Here is a 12,832-nt window from a genome sequence, read left to right on the forward strand (position 1 = left end):
ACTGGGGCAGGAAGGAGGGTCCAGGGTTATCTGACCAGTCACAGGGTCCTGGGGAGGGGGCACAGAGTGCCAGGAGCTCACTGTGACATCTCCCCTTTGTCCCTCGGACCTGGCTGGAAGCAAAAAGAGGGGGGTGGCACCGTGGTGGGGTGGGAGAGGGGAAAATCCCAGGGTGGCCCCGACACCCCCAAAGTGAGGGGCTCACGGGCTGTGGCGGCACTCACCGCTGCCAGAGCACGACCAGCCCCCCCCTCACCGAGGCCGGGGGTCCCCACCCCGGCTGGGTCCGTCCCTCTCCTTCCCTCTCGCGGCCCTTTGTTGGGCACTAATCGCCGCTTTCCATATGCGCGGCAGCATCTGCTCCTGCCAGGGAGATTTGCATCGCTAAATGTAAATTGGGTGTTCCATCATTTATCACAAACGGGAGGGCGCGGAGCGGGGCGGCCGAGCCCGGCCGAGCTGTCAGCGGGAATCGCGGGGCTCATCCTTCGCCCCCGCGGAGCCGCGGGGCTGCCCGTGGAGGGACGTCCCGCGTGGGGAGGGACAGCCAGGCTTCGTGGGGACACCGGGCTTCGCTCGTCAGCCCCCCCCCAGACAGCGAGGTCACCCCTGAGGTGAGGGCGGTGAGGTTGGGAGCAGCGGTGGGCGCTGGATCTGGTGCCCGGCCCTCCTCGCCGTGTCCCCGGGCCGGGATGTCCCGACCCGCCCCGTCCCTCCCAGCCCGGCCCCTCTCGCCTCCTGCCCACCCCTCCAGCCCCGGTCGGACCTCGGAACCCGCCGCCACCGCCGGAGCGATCCCACCCTGGCCATGAAGGGTCCCCTGCGTGGAGGGATGTTCTCCCGGCATCTCAAACGGCACCCCGGAGTGAGTCGCCCGGCCCCCCCATTTCCTCCAGGGACCCCCAGCCCTCTCCCCCTCCTCCCAGGGACCCCCAGCCCCCAGGCTTGTCCTCGCCCACCTCCCGCCACGTGCCTGGAGCCCCTGGCCTTCCTCACATCCTTCTCCCTCCATCCCATCATCCCACCCCCCATCCCTCCTGTTCTGTGTCCTTCCTCAGCCTCCTCTTCCTCCCATTCCCCAAAATCCTCCTCAGCCCCCCCCAGTCCCGCGTTGTTCCGGCTTCCCCTTCCCGCTGTCCCCCCGCTCTCCCTGCCCCGTTCAGCAGAGGCGGGGGTCCTGAGGATTCCCGTCCCTCCTTCACCGAGGAAAGGTGAGACCACCCCCCTGCTTCCCACCCCGTTCCTGAGACCACCCGCCTGCTTCCCACCCCGTTCCTGAGACCACCCCCCTGCTTCCCACCCCGTTCCTGAGACCACCCGCCTGCTTCCCACCCCGTTCCCTCCTTCCAGCGCTGCTGAGGGGCCGGGGCTCCTTCACCGAGCCCGGCTGGGCCACCTCAACTCTTACCCACACCCCGACAGGCAGAGGCGGGTGAGGGGACCTTCCCCGTGTGCCACCCTGCCCTGTCTGGGGACATCTTTGTCAGGGAGGATGGAAATGAAGCCCCCTCCCCACTCAGCCCAGCAGCCCCAGAGCTGTCCCTGTCACCCCTCAAAACGTCAGGCTGAGGGGTTTGGCTAAAAAAAATGCCTCAACCCTGGGCTGGGCACTGCTGGGGGGTGCCAGCACCGGGGGCACAGGTAGCTGGCACCCCCAGGGTGCTTCCCACGTCCTCGGGTGGGCAGCACAGGCTGAGGCTCACTGCAGAGCGGGGAGCTTTGGGCTGCTTTTGCTCCCCAGTCAGTCCCCGTGATTTGGGGGGCACAAAGAAGACCCCAAAGCGGAGGTGTAAAGCCATGGCGGGTGCTGGGTGCTCGTACACAGCAGGGCTGTCGCTGGGGCGGTTTCTGTGGTGTCACCTGCTCCGTGCAGCTCCGTCCGTCTGTCCGTCCGTCCCCCTCAGCCGCGGCGCTGCCGGCCGGGTGCAGCCGCGCTCTCAGCCCGCCGGGGCTCCTCCGCCGCGCCGTGCCCGCCTGCCCGGCAGTGATGGATGGCCCAGCCACGCCGCGCAGCGCCGCGGCCCCGGGGCTCGGCAGCGCTGGCAGGACCGGAGCCCGCTGGCACGGCTCGCTGGGCACCGAGCGGGCACCGGGCAGAGCCTGGCACGGCGCCCCGCCGCCCGCGCGCCCCGTGCCTGGGGGAAATCGGGCTCCACCGCTGGCACCTGCGGCTTGGCAGCCTCCTCCTGGCCCTAATTCTTCCCAGCCATTAATTACCCAGACGGTGTCGGCAGCAGATGGTGAGACGGCCCCGCTGCCCCGAATCCTCTCCAGCAGCCGCAGCAATTCCCGGCGCTGCGGCGAGTTCTCGATTCGCCAGCGCTTGGGCAGCGGCTGCTGCCAGCTCCTGCTGCCACTCGGTGCCAAGGACCATCATCCGCTGATGGCCCTGACCCCTCGGGTGGGCGCTGGCATCCGCCGGCCGCTCCATCACTGCAGCCTGGCTTGGGCACGGCGCTGCCGGGTGGGAGCCGGGCCATACTGGGAGCGCTGGGAGAGGCTGGGCAGGGGGGACACATCCGTGCTCCCCCTTTCCCCGCGCGTGGATGTCGAACAGATGGGTCGGACCGACCCTTTCCATCCCATTTTCCAACCGTGCCCCCCCCCCCCCCCACCACCACCCCCCACCCAGGCCGGTGTCATCGCAGTGGGGAAACTGAGTCACGGAGCGGTGGGCGTTGGGTTCGGGGGCATTTTCTCTTGTGCCGAGCAGAAGAGCCGCGAGCAGAGGCGGCGCCGAGCCGGCGGCAGCGCTCCCGTTAATGCAGCACCGGCTCCCTCCCAGGGGCTCCGCTGCCGCCGCTCTCATTACGCTCCGCGCGTCCTCCCCGGCGCGGGGGCCGCGGCAATTTGGGGGAGGTCAAAGCCGCCTCGCCTCGGCTCCGATTGAGGCCGCGTCGCTCCGGGCACCGGGGGATTGGCGGCCCGGGCACCGGGAGATTGGCAGCCCGGGCGGAGATGAGGAGATGGAGCCAAGGTGCAGCGGGAGCCACCGCGGGCACGGAGCGGGGGGTGAGGGCACCTCTGGTGGGACTGGGGTCTCTGAGTGCCCCCGGGAGCCGCTTTGGATCCCTGGCTGCTCGGCCCCAGCGCGTCCCAGTCCATCCCAGTTAAACAAACAGAGCCTCCTTGCTTGGTGCTCCATCAGGAGATGGTGCAGGGGGGTGCAGAGCCTGGGGGCTGCGGGGGGACAGGGACCCTGGCCGGGGTCACAGCTCGGGACAGACCTTGGCCAGGGCCGAGTATCTCAGGGAGGAACCATGAGCCAAGGCTCAGCCCTGCGTGGAGTCACTGGAAGCACTGGGAACACTGGGAATGGGGTGCTCAGCACCGAATCCTTTAGGGAGGAGCCATAAACTGAGGCTCAGTCACTGGGAACACTGGGAGCACTGGGAACACTGGGAATGGGGTGCCCAGAACCCAATCCTTTAGGGAGGAGCCATAAACTGAGGCTCAGTCACTGGGAACACTGGGAGCACTGGGAACACTGGGAATGGGGTGCCCAGGACCCAATCCTTTAGGGAGGAGCCACAAACTGAGGCTCAGCCCTGAGCAGAGTCACTGGGAGCACTGGGAACACCGGGAATGGGGTCCCCAGCTCCTCAGCAGCGCCAGCGCCGGGCAGCCACAGGCGGAGGGGAAGCGATTTCTCATTCCAAATCCAATTCCTCTCCAACACGAGCCGATTTTTCTCTCCCTCTTTTAATTCAGTCACTCAAGCTGACAGCTACACTGTGTACCGCAGCCCGGCTACAGGATTGCTCTGCCATATTCCCCCTGTAAATCTCCCGGCGTGTCAGCTCTCCCTTTCACTCTCCAGTCCGCCTGATAAATATTCATTTTATTGGGGTATTTTTCATTTCTCTCTCTCTCTCTCTCTCTCTCTGCAGCTCGTTCCCCTCATTGGCTTCATCAGTGTGGGCCTGGGCAGCGCAGTCCTGTACCTGCTGCGGCTGGCACTGTACAGCCCAGACGTCAGGTACGCCTTGAGGTGCCCTGGGCACCCCTGGGGCACCCCTGGGTGCCCCTGGGCACCCCTCGGGCTCGCCCCACACCCCCAGAGCATGGGGGGCTCAGCCCAGCTGGGGTCGCATGCCCAGCCACAGCATCACGGTGAACGATGGGGGGGAAATGTGGGCCCAGAGGTGCCCGGAGCACAGGAGGGAAGTTGGGGGGTTGGATCCCCTCTCCTTGGTTTGGGGCGGTGGGAGAAGGGCCCCTGCAGCCCCGTTAGGCAGGTAAGAGCTGAATGTGGCTGATGGGCCCTTGCAAGGGTGTGGGGAGGGTGGGACTGAGGGGAATGGGAGATGGAGGGACAGACAAAACCGGCAGGGAGGGCTGGGCACAGGGAGAGGTGTGGGGATGAAACCCACGAGCGGTTTTGGGATGGACAGAGGGAAGGATGCAGGGCTGTGGGGAGGGTGGGATGCTCAGCTGGATGGTTGGAGAAAGGATGGGGAGAAGGAGGAGGGAGGGACAAAACCAGCGGGGAAGAACGAGCGAAGAGCCGGGTGTGAGGACGGACGGACGGACAGACAGACGGAAAAAGGGCTGTGGGATCACAAAGGGCGGGTGGGCAGGACAGTGCCACAGGCTGGTTTCCCCACATCCCCCCCCTCTGCCCCCCACCTCGTTTACTCCCGGTAAAACCACTCCTGGATTTGATCTGGCACCAGATGAGCTCAGCTCCACCACCAGCAGACCCAGACACCTTGCCTTGGAGGCTGGGAGTGCAGGGGGGGGTGTTTGGGAGGGAATAACCCCCCCATCCCCATCCCCCAAACCCACGAATGCCATTAAACAGCTCCAGGGGGGCTGTGCTTGCAGCACGGCCCCCCCCCCCCTCCATCCCCCAATCCACACACAAACATCTTCCCAGATGGAAAATTCTGCTCTTGGCCAGCAGCACTGGGATGGGGGGGACAGAAAGGGGGGGACAGCACGAGCTGCTCTCCCCAGGGACCCCCCATCCCACGGCTCTGCTGGCCTCCCGCAGCCCCTCCCGGGACAGGACGGGATGTGGAAAGGCTTCAAGGAGGACTGGGGGTGGTGGTGGTGGGGCTGGGGGCACGTTGGGGGGCTCCAGTGGTTTGTCCCCCACTCCTGACGGGCACTGATGTCCCTGTCACCCCTCGCAGCTGGGACCGGAAGAATAATCCTGAACCCTGGAATAAGCTGAGCCCCACAGACCAGTATAAAGTGAGCACTGGGTGAACTGGGGGGGATGGCAGTGTGTGTGTGGGGGGGGTGGGCAGCCACATTTAGGGCAAAACACTGCATTTTCCTCAGCATGGGGAAAAGGGGATCGCTCCTGGAGCAGAGTCCCCCCCCCCCCCAAATCCTTGTGCTTGAATTTGGGGAAGGGGCCAGGCTGCCCCCCTGACCTCCCTCCCTGCTCCAGTTTCTGGCAGTTTCCACCGACTACAAGAACCTCAAAAAGGACCGTCCCAGCTTCTGAGCCACCTCTGGGACGTGCTGGGCTGGAGGGGGAGACCCCCACGCTGCCCCCGAAGGCCCCTGAGCTCCAGCACAGCACCCCCAAACCGTTCGTCCGTGTCCCACCCCCCAATAAACCACATCCCTCACCCCGTGCCTGCATTAAACTCAGCACAGGAATGAATGACGGGGTGGGGGGCAGCAAACTGGATCTTTATGGTTTCCCAGAGATTGGGAGGGGCAGACAACTGGATCTTTTATGGTGTCCCAGAGATTGGAAGGGCAGCAAACTGGATCCTTTATGGTTCCCCAGAGATTGGGGAAGGGGGGACAGCAAACTGGATCCTTTATGGTTTCCCAGAGTTTGGATAGTGGGAAGGGGCAGCAAACTGGATCTTTATGGTTTCCTTAGGAAGAGCAGCAAACTGGATCCTTTATGGTTTCCCAAGGATTGGGAAAGGGCAGCAAACTGGATCTTTTATGGTTTCCCAGAGACTGGAAGGGCAGCAAACTGGATCCTTTATGGTTTCCCAGAGCCCTGAGATGCTCTCACCCCCGGGAGGGCTGGGCTGGGTGGGCTCACATCCCGCTGGAAGCAGGACAAGCCCTCGGGTGCTGTTTGTGCTGTTTCCGCTCTCTCACGCCCCAGGGTCCCCTCTGGAGAGGGAAGGAGCTGGGAAGGGTGGAGGGGTCACACCCACGCGTGTCAGTGACCCTCTGGAATACGTGACATGGGACAGAGCCCGGCTGGTGCCCACCCGGGCAGGCAGAGGAGGGGAGGGGTCCCAGGCTGTCCCCTCGCTGTACCCCACACGTTCCGGGGCTCAGCATCACCCCCCTGCCCTCAGACCCGCCGGGGGAAGCAGCAGGATGGGGACACTGAGGCACGAGGGGCTCCTGGCACGGCGCTGCGGCGCCCCACGGAGCTGTCCCCAAGCGTCCCTCTGCCCCCCCAGCACGGCACCCGCACGCCTCCAGGCTCTGCACCCCCTTTTATTAGCAACCCCTCCCCGTAGAAAAGTGCAAGACGAGGCTGGAGCAAGCGGTGCCCCCCAGCCCAAGCAGGGTCTTGGGGGGGGTCTCTGCACCCTAACACTGACAGCAGGACGGGCGCGCGCCGCCCCCACCCCGGGGACGCGGCACCCAGAGGTGAACACGGGGGAGAAGGGGAGGGGGACAGGCAGAGGGTGGCTCTCAGCCCCTCTGTGCCCCCCACCCCGGTGACCCCAGCCTGGCAGGAGGGGGGGTGCCCCTCTCAGTGGTCGCTGAAGCCGGGCATGGGGAAGGCACGGGCGAAGGTCTCGACGCGCTGGCGGAGGTCGCGCAGGCGCCGCTGCGTCTCCGGGTCCTGCAGCAGGAAGGTCTTGAAGTCCTGGAGCTTACCTGGGAGAAACGGGGGGCACAGTGAGCCCCAGGGCAGCTCCAGCCCTCCCCAGGTACCCACAGCACAGGCTGGCACCACAAGGAGAGAAAGGCACCCAGGAAGGGGGAAATGGAGGGGAGAGGGGCCCCCCGTCGCTCACTGGTTTTGCTCTTGACGTCCAGGGCCAGGGCGATGCCCTCGTCGATGAACTCCACGACCTTCTGGAAATCCTCCTCGCGGAACTGGCGGGAGGTCAGCGCGGGGGCACCTGGGCACAGAGCCCATCAGGGACGGGAGCACTGCGGGGGCACCAGCCCCACAAGGGGCTCCCAGGGTCCCAATCCCAAGGAGCTTCCTGAATCCCAGCCCCACAAGGATCTCCCTGAATCCCAGCCCCACAAGGAGTTCCCTGAATCCCAGCCCCACAAGGAGACCCCTGAATCCCAGCCCCACAAGGAGACCCCTGAATCCCAACCTCCCAAGGCACCCCCTCAGTCCAAGCCCCCCAAGGAGCCCCCTCAATCCAAGCCCCTCAGTGTGGCTCCCCACCAGGATCCCCAAGTTCTGGTCTCTCTGGGCTCCTGCTCCCTTTCCCAGCCAAACCAAGCTCTGAATTGCCACTCTGGGAAGGGTGAAACAGAGTGGGGCAGCTGTGGGGTGAAGCCCCCACGCCAGGGCCGCAGCCTGGGCAGGGCCTGTCCCTCACCGAGGCGCAGCCCCCCGGGTGTCAGCGCGCTCCTGTCCCCCGGGCACGTGTTCTTGTTGGTGGTGATGGAGACGAGCTCCAGCACCCGCTCTGCCCGCGCCCCGTCCATGCCCTTGGGCCGCAGGTCCACCAGCACCAGGTGGTTGTCGGTGCCACCTGAGGGACGAAGGAGAGGGGTGAGTAGCCCTGAGCGCCCCCAGACCCATCTGCCACCCCTTTCCTGCTCTGCCTCACCCCCAATCCCCCCACACATCACATCCCACGGCTGCGCTGAGACCGAGCAGAGCCACTCGTCCCCGCCACGGGTCACCCCTCCTTGTCCCCAAAAAGAGCAGGGTCAGAGCAGCACTGACACCAGGGTGTGCTTCACCCCACCATGGTTCAACCCTCCTTGTCCCCACCATGGCTCACCCCTCCTTGTCCCCAAAAACAGGATCAGAGCATCACTGGCACCAGGGTGTGTCTTGTCCCCACCATGGTTCACCCCTCCCTGTCCCCAAAAACAGGATCAGAGCATCACCTGACACCAGGGTGTGCTTCATCCCCACCATGGCTCACCCCTCCTTGTCCCCAAAACCAGGCTCAGAACATCACCTGACACCAGGTGTGCTTCATCCCCACCACAGCTCACCCCTCCTTGTCCCCAAAACCAGGCTCAGAGCATCACCTGACACCAGGGTGTACCCCCGCTGCAGCAGCGCCTGTGCCATGGCCTTGGCGTTCCTCAGCACCTGCTGGCAGTACCCCCGGAACGCCGGGGAGCTGGCCTGGGGGGGGACACCCCATCAGCACGGCGGGGACAGGGCACCCCTGCCCCCAGCCCCCAGCCCCCCACAGACCTGTTTGAGGGCCACAGCCACGGCAGCAATGGTGTGGTTGTGGGGTCCCCCCTGCAGCGAGGGGAAGACGGAGAAGTTGATCCTGTCCTCCAGGTCGTAGAGGGTCTCCTTGCCCGTCTTCTTATCCACCGAGCGCACGCCCTTGCGGTAGAAGATCAGCCCCGACCTGGCGGCGAGGACGCTGTCACCTCTCCCGGCCGGGGGACAGGGGGACAACCCCGCCACGCCCACGGTCACCGTGCCAAGGCCCTCACCTGGCGCCACGCAGGGTCTTGTGCGTGGTGCTGGTGACCACGTCCACGTGCTCGAAGGGCGACGGGATGGCCTTGGCCGCCACCAGCCCGCTGATGTGCGCCATGTCGGCCAGCAGGTACGCCCGGACCTCCTCGCACACCTGGGGACAGCGAGGTCACCTGGCGGCCCCGGGGCTGCCCCCGGGCCCTGGAGCCTCCCCGGCCCCCCACCCACCCGCTTGAGGCGGGCGTAGTCGATGAGGCGGGCGTAGGCGCTGGTGCCCGCGATGAGCAGCCGGGGACGGAAGAGCCGCGCCGTCACCTCCAGCTGGGCGTAGTCGATCAGGCCTGTGGCGGGCTGGGAGGGACAGACGGACGGACTGGTCAGGCCAGGGACAGACGGACGGACAGGTCAGGCCAGGGACAGATAGAAGGACTGGGCAGGTCAGGGACAGACAGACTGGTCAGCCCAGGGAGGGACAGATGGACTGGTCAGTCCAGGGACAGATGGACTGGTCAATCCAGGGACAGATGGACAGGTCAGCCCAGGGACAGACGGACAGGTCAGTCCAGGGACAGACAGACAGGTCAGCCCAGGGACAGACAGATTGGTCAGTCAGTCCAGGGATAGACAAACAGACAGACAGACAGACAGGTCAGTCCAGGGTCAGGGGTTTGGCAGAGCAGCTCGGACCCCCCAGGGACACCCCCAGGACACCCTGGGGACACCCAAGGGATATCTCGTGGACACCTTGGGGACACCCCGGGGACACCCCTGGGACACCCTGGTGACACCCAAGGGACACCCCTGGGACACCCTGGGGACACCCCGGGGACCCTCAGCGCTCCCCTCACCCCCGGCTCACATCAAGCTTGTAGGGCATGGACTCGAAGAAGATGGAGGTGGCCGAGATCCTCCTGGCGTCGCTCATGTAGCCGTGCGTGAGGCTGCGGGGGAGACACGGGGGTGGGTGGGGGGGTGAGGCCGGGACCCCCGGGGGGCCGCGGACCCCACGCGTCCCCCCCCACCCGGCTCCCCACATACTGGCCCCCGTCGGGCAGGTCCAGCCCCATCAGGCGCTCGTGGGGCTGCAGCAGGGCCGTGTAGGCGGCGAAGTTGGCCGGGGAGCCCGAGTAGGGCTGGACGTTGACGCCCCAGCGCGCCGGGTCCAGGTCGAAGGCCTCCAGCGCCCGCCGCTGGCACAGCAGCTCGAGCTCGTCCACCACCTCGGCCCCCCCGTAGTACCTGGGGACAGCACGGGGTCACCAGGGGGGTCCCCCCGCCGCCAGCCCGACCCCACGGGGGTGTGGCGCATCAGGCAGCCCCCAGTGATGCTGCGGGGTTTTGGGTTTTCTGTGTTTCAGATGCTGAGATTATGACACCTCAGATTTTGGGGGTTTTTTGGGTTCATGTGAGGGGATGGTGAGCTCTGTTCACAGAGTAGGCAGACAAAACAATTCCTTCTCTAGCTGGGGAACAAGGACAAAGGATCCAAATTTCAGGCCCAAGAGCAGAAACAGAAGTGAACTGAACAGAGAAAAACAAGAAGGATGGGACTGGGTAAGCTAAAGCTACAATTGGACAATTAACCCCAATATGCACATGGAGCAAAACTTATAAAAGCGACAGACCTCGTGACAAGGCATCCATTTTTGTGACCATTTTGGGTGCATTTTGGGTTCATCTTGTGACTATTTTGGGCTCACCTGGGCTGTAGCCCTGACTGGCCTCTTTGTGCTGCTCAGGGTGGATCCACTGAAGCCTCCTAATAAATCCCTAATTTATTCTTTAGCTCTGTTTAGATCTCTGTTCTGGGTCAGCATCAGCACTGGGGAGCCCCCAGCCCTGCCCTGGGGCTCCCTGGATGTCTCCTGCAGCTGAACCCCGGTGCCCCCCGGTGCCCCCCAGCCCCCTCCCCACTTTACCTCTTCCCAGGATACCCCTCCGAGTATTTGTTGTTGAGGCAGGAGCCCAGCGCCTCCAGCGCCGCCCGGCTGCAGAAATTCTGGGGTGGGGGGAAAAGTGGATGAGAATCGGAGCAGCCAAACCCCCTAAACTGGGGGTCCCCCAGCCCCAAACCCCAGCCCTGCCCAAGCCCCCCCACCTCAGAGGCGATGAGCTCCAGCCCCCGGCACTGCCGATCCTTCTCCTTCTGCACCAGGCTCCAGATTTCGGGGTCGCTCTCGGCCAGGCTCTCCTGCCCCGTCCAGCCGGGGACGTGCCCGGTGGCGGCGGCGGCGGCGGGGCCGTGCTGTGCCCGCCGGCTGCCCGTGCCCACCCGGGCCCCCCATCGCTGCAGGGTCTGCACAGAGAGGGGAGGGACGAGCCGTGACCCCTGGAGCCCGTCCCAGCACCTACAGGTGACAGTGGCAGGCACAACACCCCCAGGTCTGCCTCCAGCCACCGGTGTCACCCTGCAAGGTGGGAGCATGGGGACCCCAAGGGGTGCATGGGGACCTCAAGGGGCACATAGGGACCCCAAGGAGTGCATGGGGACACCAAGGTGCACATAGGGACCCCAAGGATCCCATGGGGCACATGGGGACCCCAAGGACCCCATGGGGACCCCAAGGATCCCATGGGGACCCCAAGGACCTCATGGGGCACATGGGGACCCCAAGGATCCCGTGGGGTGCATGGGGACCCCAAGGATCCCAAGGACCCCATGGGGACCCCAAGGACCCCTAGGGGCACACAGGGACCCCAAGGACCCCATGGGGACCCCAAGAACCCCTAGCGGCACATGGGGACCCCAAGGACCATGGGGTGCATGGGGACCCCAAGGGGTACATGGGGACCCCAAGGATCCCATGGGGTGCATGGGGACCCCAAGGGGATCTCAAGGATCCCATGGGGTGCATGGGGACCCCAAGGATTTCATGGAGACCCCAAGGATCCCATGGGGTGCATGGGGACCCCAAGGATCCCATTGGGTGCATAGGGACCCCATGGGGACCCCAAGGATCCCATGGGGACCCCAAGGACCTCACGGGGCACATGGGGACCCCGTCTCCACGGGACACATGGAGACTCCTCCGTGGTCCCCCCAAAGTACATAGAGACCCCAAAAGCCACATGGGGATCCTCCCAAGGCCCCCACGAGGTACATGGGGACCCCAAGGATCCCATGGGGACCCCAAGGACCCCTAGGGGCACATGGGGACCCCAAGGGGTGCATGGGGACCCCAAGGACCCCATGGGGACCCCAAAAGGTACATGAAGACCCCCTTAAAAGTCCTCACGAAGCACACAGGGACCCCCAAAACCCTGCGGGGGTGCCCCCCAAGCCGAGGTGCACAGCGGGCCTCTCACCCACGGGACCCCCACCCACGGGACCCCCCCTCGTTGTACACGGCGGCTGTGGGGGGACACCCGTGGGGCGCCCCCGGTGCCCGGTGCCGGGTGATGTAACCGCGGCCGCCCCATTGCATCACCCGCGGGGCAGCGGGCACCGGACACGGGCCAAGGCCGGTGCCGGGGCTGTCCCGGCCCCGGGGACTTTGGGACGGACACAAAGTCCGCGGGGGTGGCGGGGCGGAACCGGGCCGGGCTTGGGGGGGCGACACGCAACACCAGGGTGGGGGTCCCGGTGTCCAGCCGGGGGCGAGGAGGAGGAGCGGGATGGGATTGAGACCCCCGGGGGCGATGGAGGGTGGGGAAGGGGTACACAGGGGGGCACCGGGGGCACCGGGACCCCCCCCCGCGGCACCGGGCACCGGGACCCCCCCGCCGGGGAGCGGGAGCCCTGGACCACCGGGGCTGCAGCTCACTGAGGGCACCGGGACCCCTGCGAGCACCCAAATCCCCCGGGCACCGGGACCCCGTCCGGGCACCGGGACCCTCCCTCCGGGCACCGGGACTTCCCGCACACCGGGAACCGCAGCGGGTGTCCCCACGCCGCGGACCGGGGCTGTCCCCCCGGGCACCGGGAGACACCGGGGCTAGCAGAACCCAGCGCTCACCGGGGGATGCGGGAACCGGGGATCCTTACCGGGGATCCTTACCGGGGATCTTTACCGGGAATCCTTACCGGGAACCCGGGACCCCCACCCCGGTGAGAAGCGGGCCCCGCTCCCAGCCCCGAGGCTCACCCTGCCCAGGCGGAGCGGCCACATCCCGGTCCGCGCTGCACGTGGGTCCCGCCGGGTCCCGCTCCCGGCCCCGGTCCCGGTCCCGGTCCCGGCCTCCGCTGGCCCCGCCCCCACGCGCGCGCTGCCGGGAGGGCGGAGCCACCGGAGCCGCGGGGCCGACGGG

General features: G+C 66.2%; 2 protein-coding genes across 3 annotated transcripts; one reads left to right on the top strand and one right to left on the bottom strand.

The window, feature by feature from the left end:
- Positions 1 to 413: 413 nt before the first annotated feature.
- COXFA4L2 (cytochrome c oxidase hypoxia associated subunit FA4L2) lies at positions 414 to 5,585 on the top strand. 2 transcript variants are annotated; one of them, XM_085563085.1, is made up of 6 exons: positions 730 to 865; positions 2,207 to 2,240; positions 3,712 to 3,791; positions 3,891 to 3,979; positions 5,139 to 5,199; positions 5,402 to 5,585. In XM_085563085.1, exons 1-6 carry the CDS (start codon positions 809 to 811, stop codon positions 5,456 to 5,458), a joined length of 378 nt encoding a protein of 125 aa, XP_085419211.1. In that variant the 5' UTR covers positions 730 to 808; the 3' UTR covers positions 5,459 to 5,585. The 2 variants fall into 2 exon arrangements, with proteins under 2 accessions (XP_021398156.1, XP_085419211.1); XM_021542481.4 differs by lacking the exons at positions 2,207 to 2,240; positions 3,712 to 3,791 and having other exon boundaries at positions 414 to 865.
- Positions 5,586 to 6,413: 828 nt separating this feature from the next.
- Positions 6,414 to 12,813, bottom strand: SHMT2 (serine hydroxymethyltransferase 2). Its single transcript, XM_021542480.3, has 12 exons — positions 12,670 to 12,813; positions 10,683 to 10,880; positions 10,504 to 10,583; positions 9,623 to 9,823; positions 9,444 to 9,525; positions 8,813 to 8,935; positions 8,599 to 8,738; positions 8,345 to 8,510; positions 8,173 to 8,272; positions 7,506 to 7,661; positions 6,960 to 7,067; positions 6,414 to 6,819 (listed from the first exon to the last, which is right to left on the bottom strand). Exons 1-12 carry the CDS (start codon positions 12,691 to 12,693, stop codon positions 6,692 to 6,694), a joined length of 1,506 nt encoding a protein of 501 aa, XP_021398155.2. The 5' UTR covers positions 12,694 to 12,813; the 3' UTR covers positions 6,414 to 6,691.
- Between the last annotated feature and the right edge of the window lie 19 nt (positions 12,814 to 12,832).

Source organism: Lonchura striata, chromosome 29 (assembly GCF_050655825.1).
Source record: "Lonchura striata isolate lonStrDom1 chromosome 29, ASM5065582v1, whole genome shotgun sequence".
In the NCBI taxonomy this organism is placed as follows: Eukaryota; Metazoa; Chordata; class Aves; order Passeriformes; family Estrildidae; genus Lonchura; species Lonchura striata.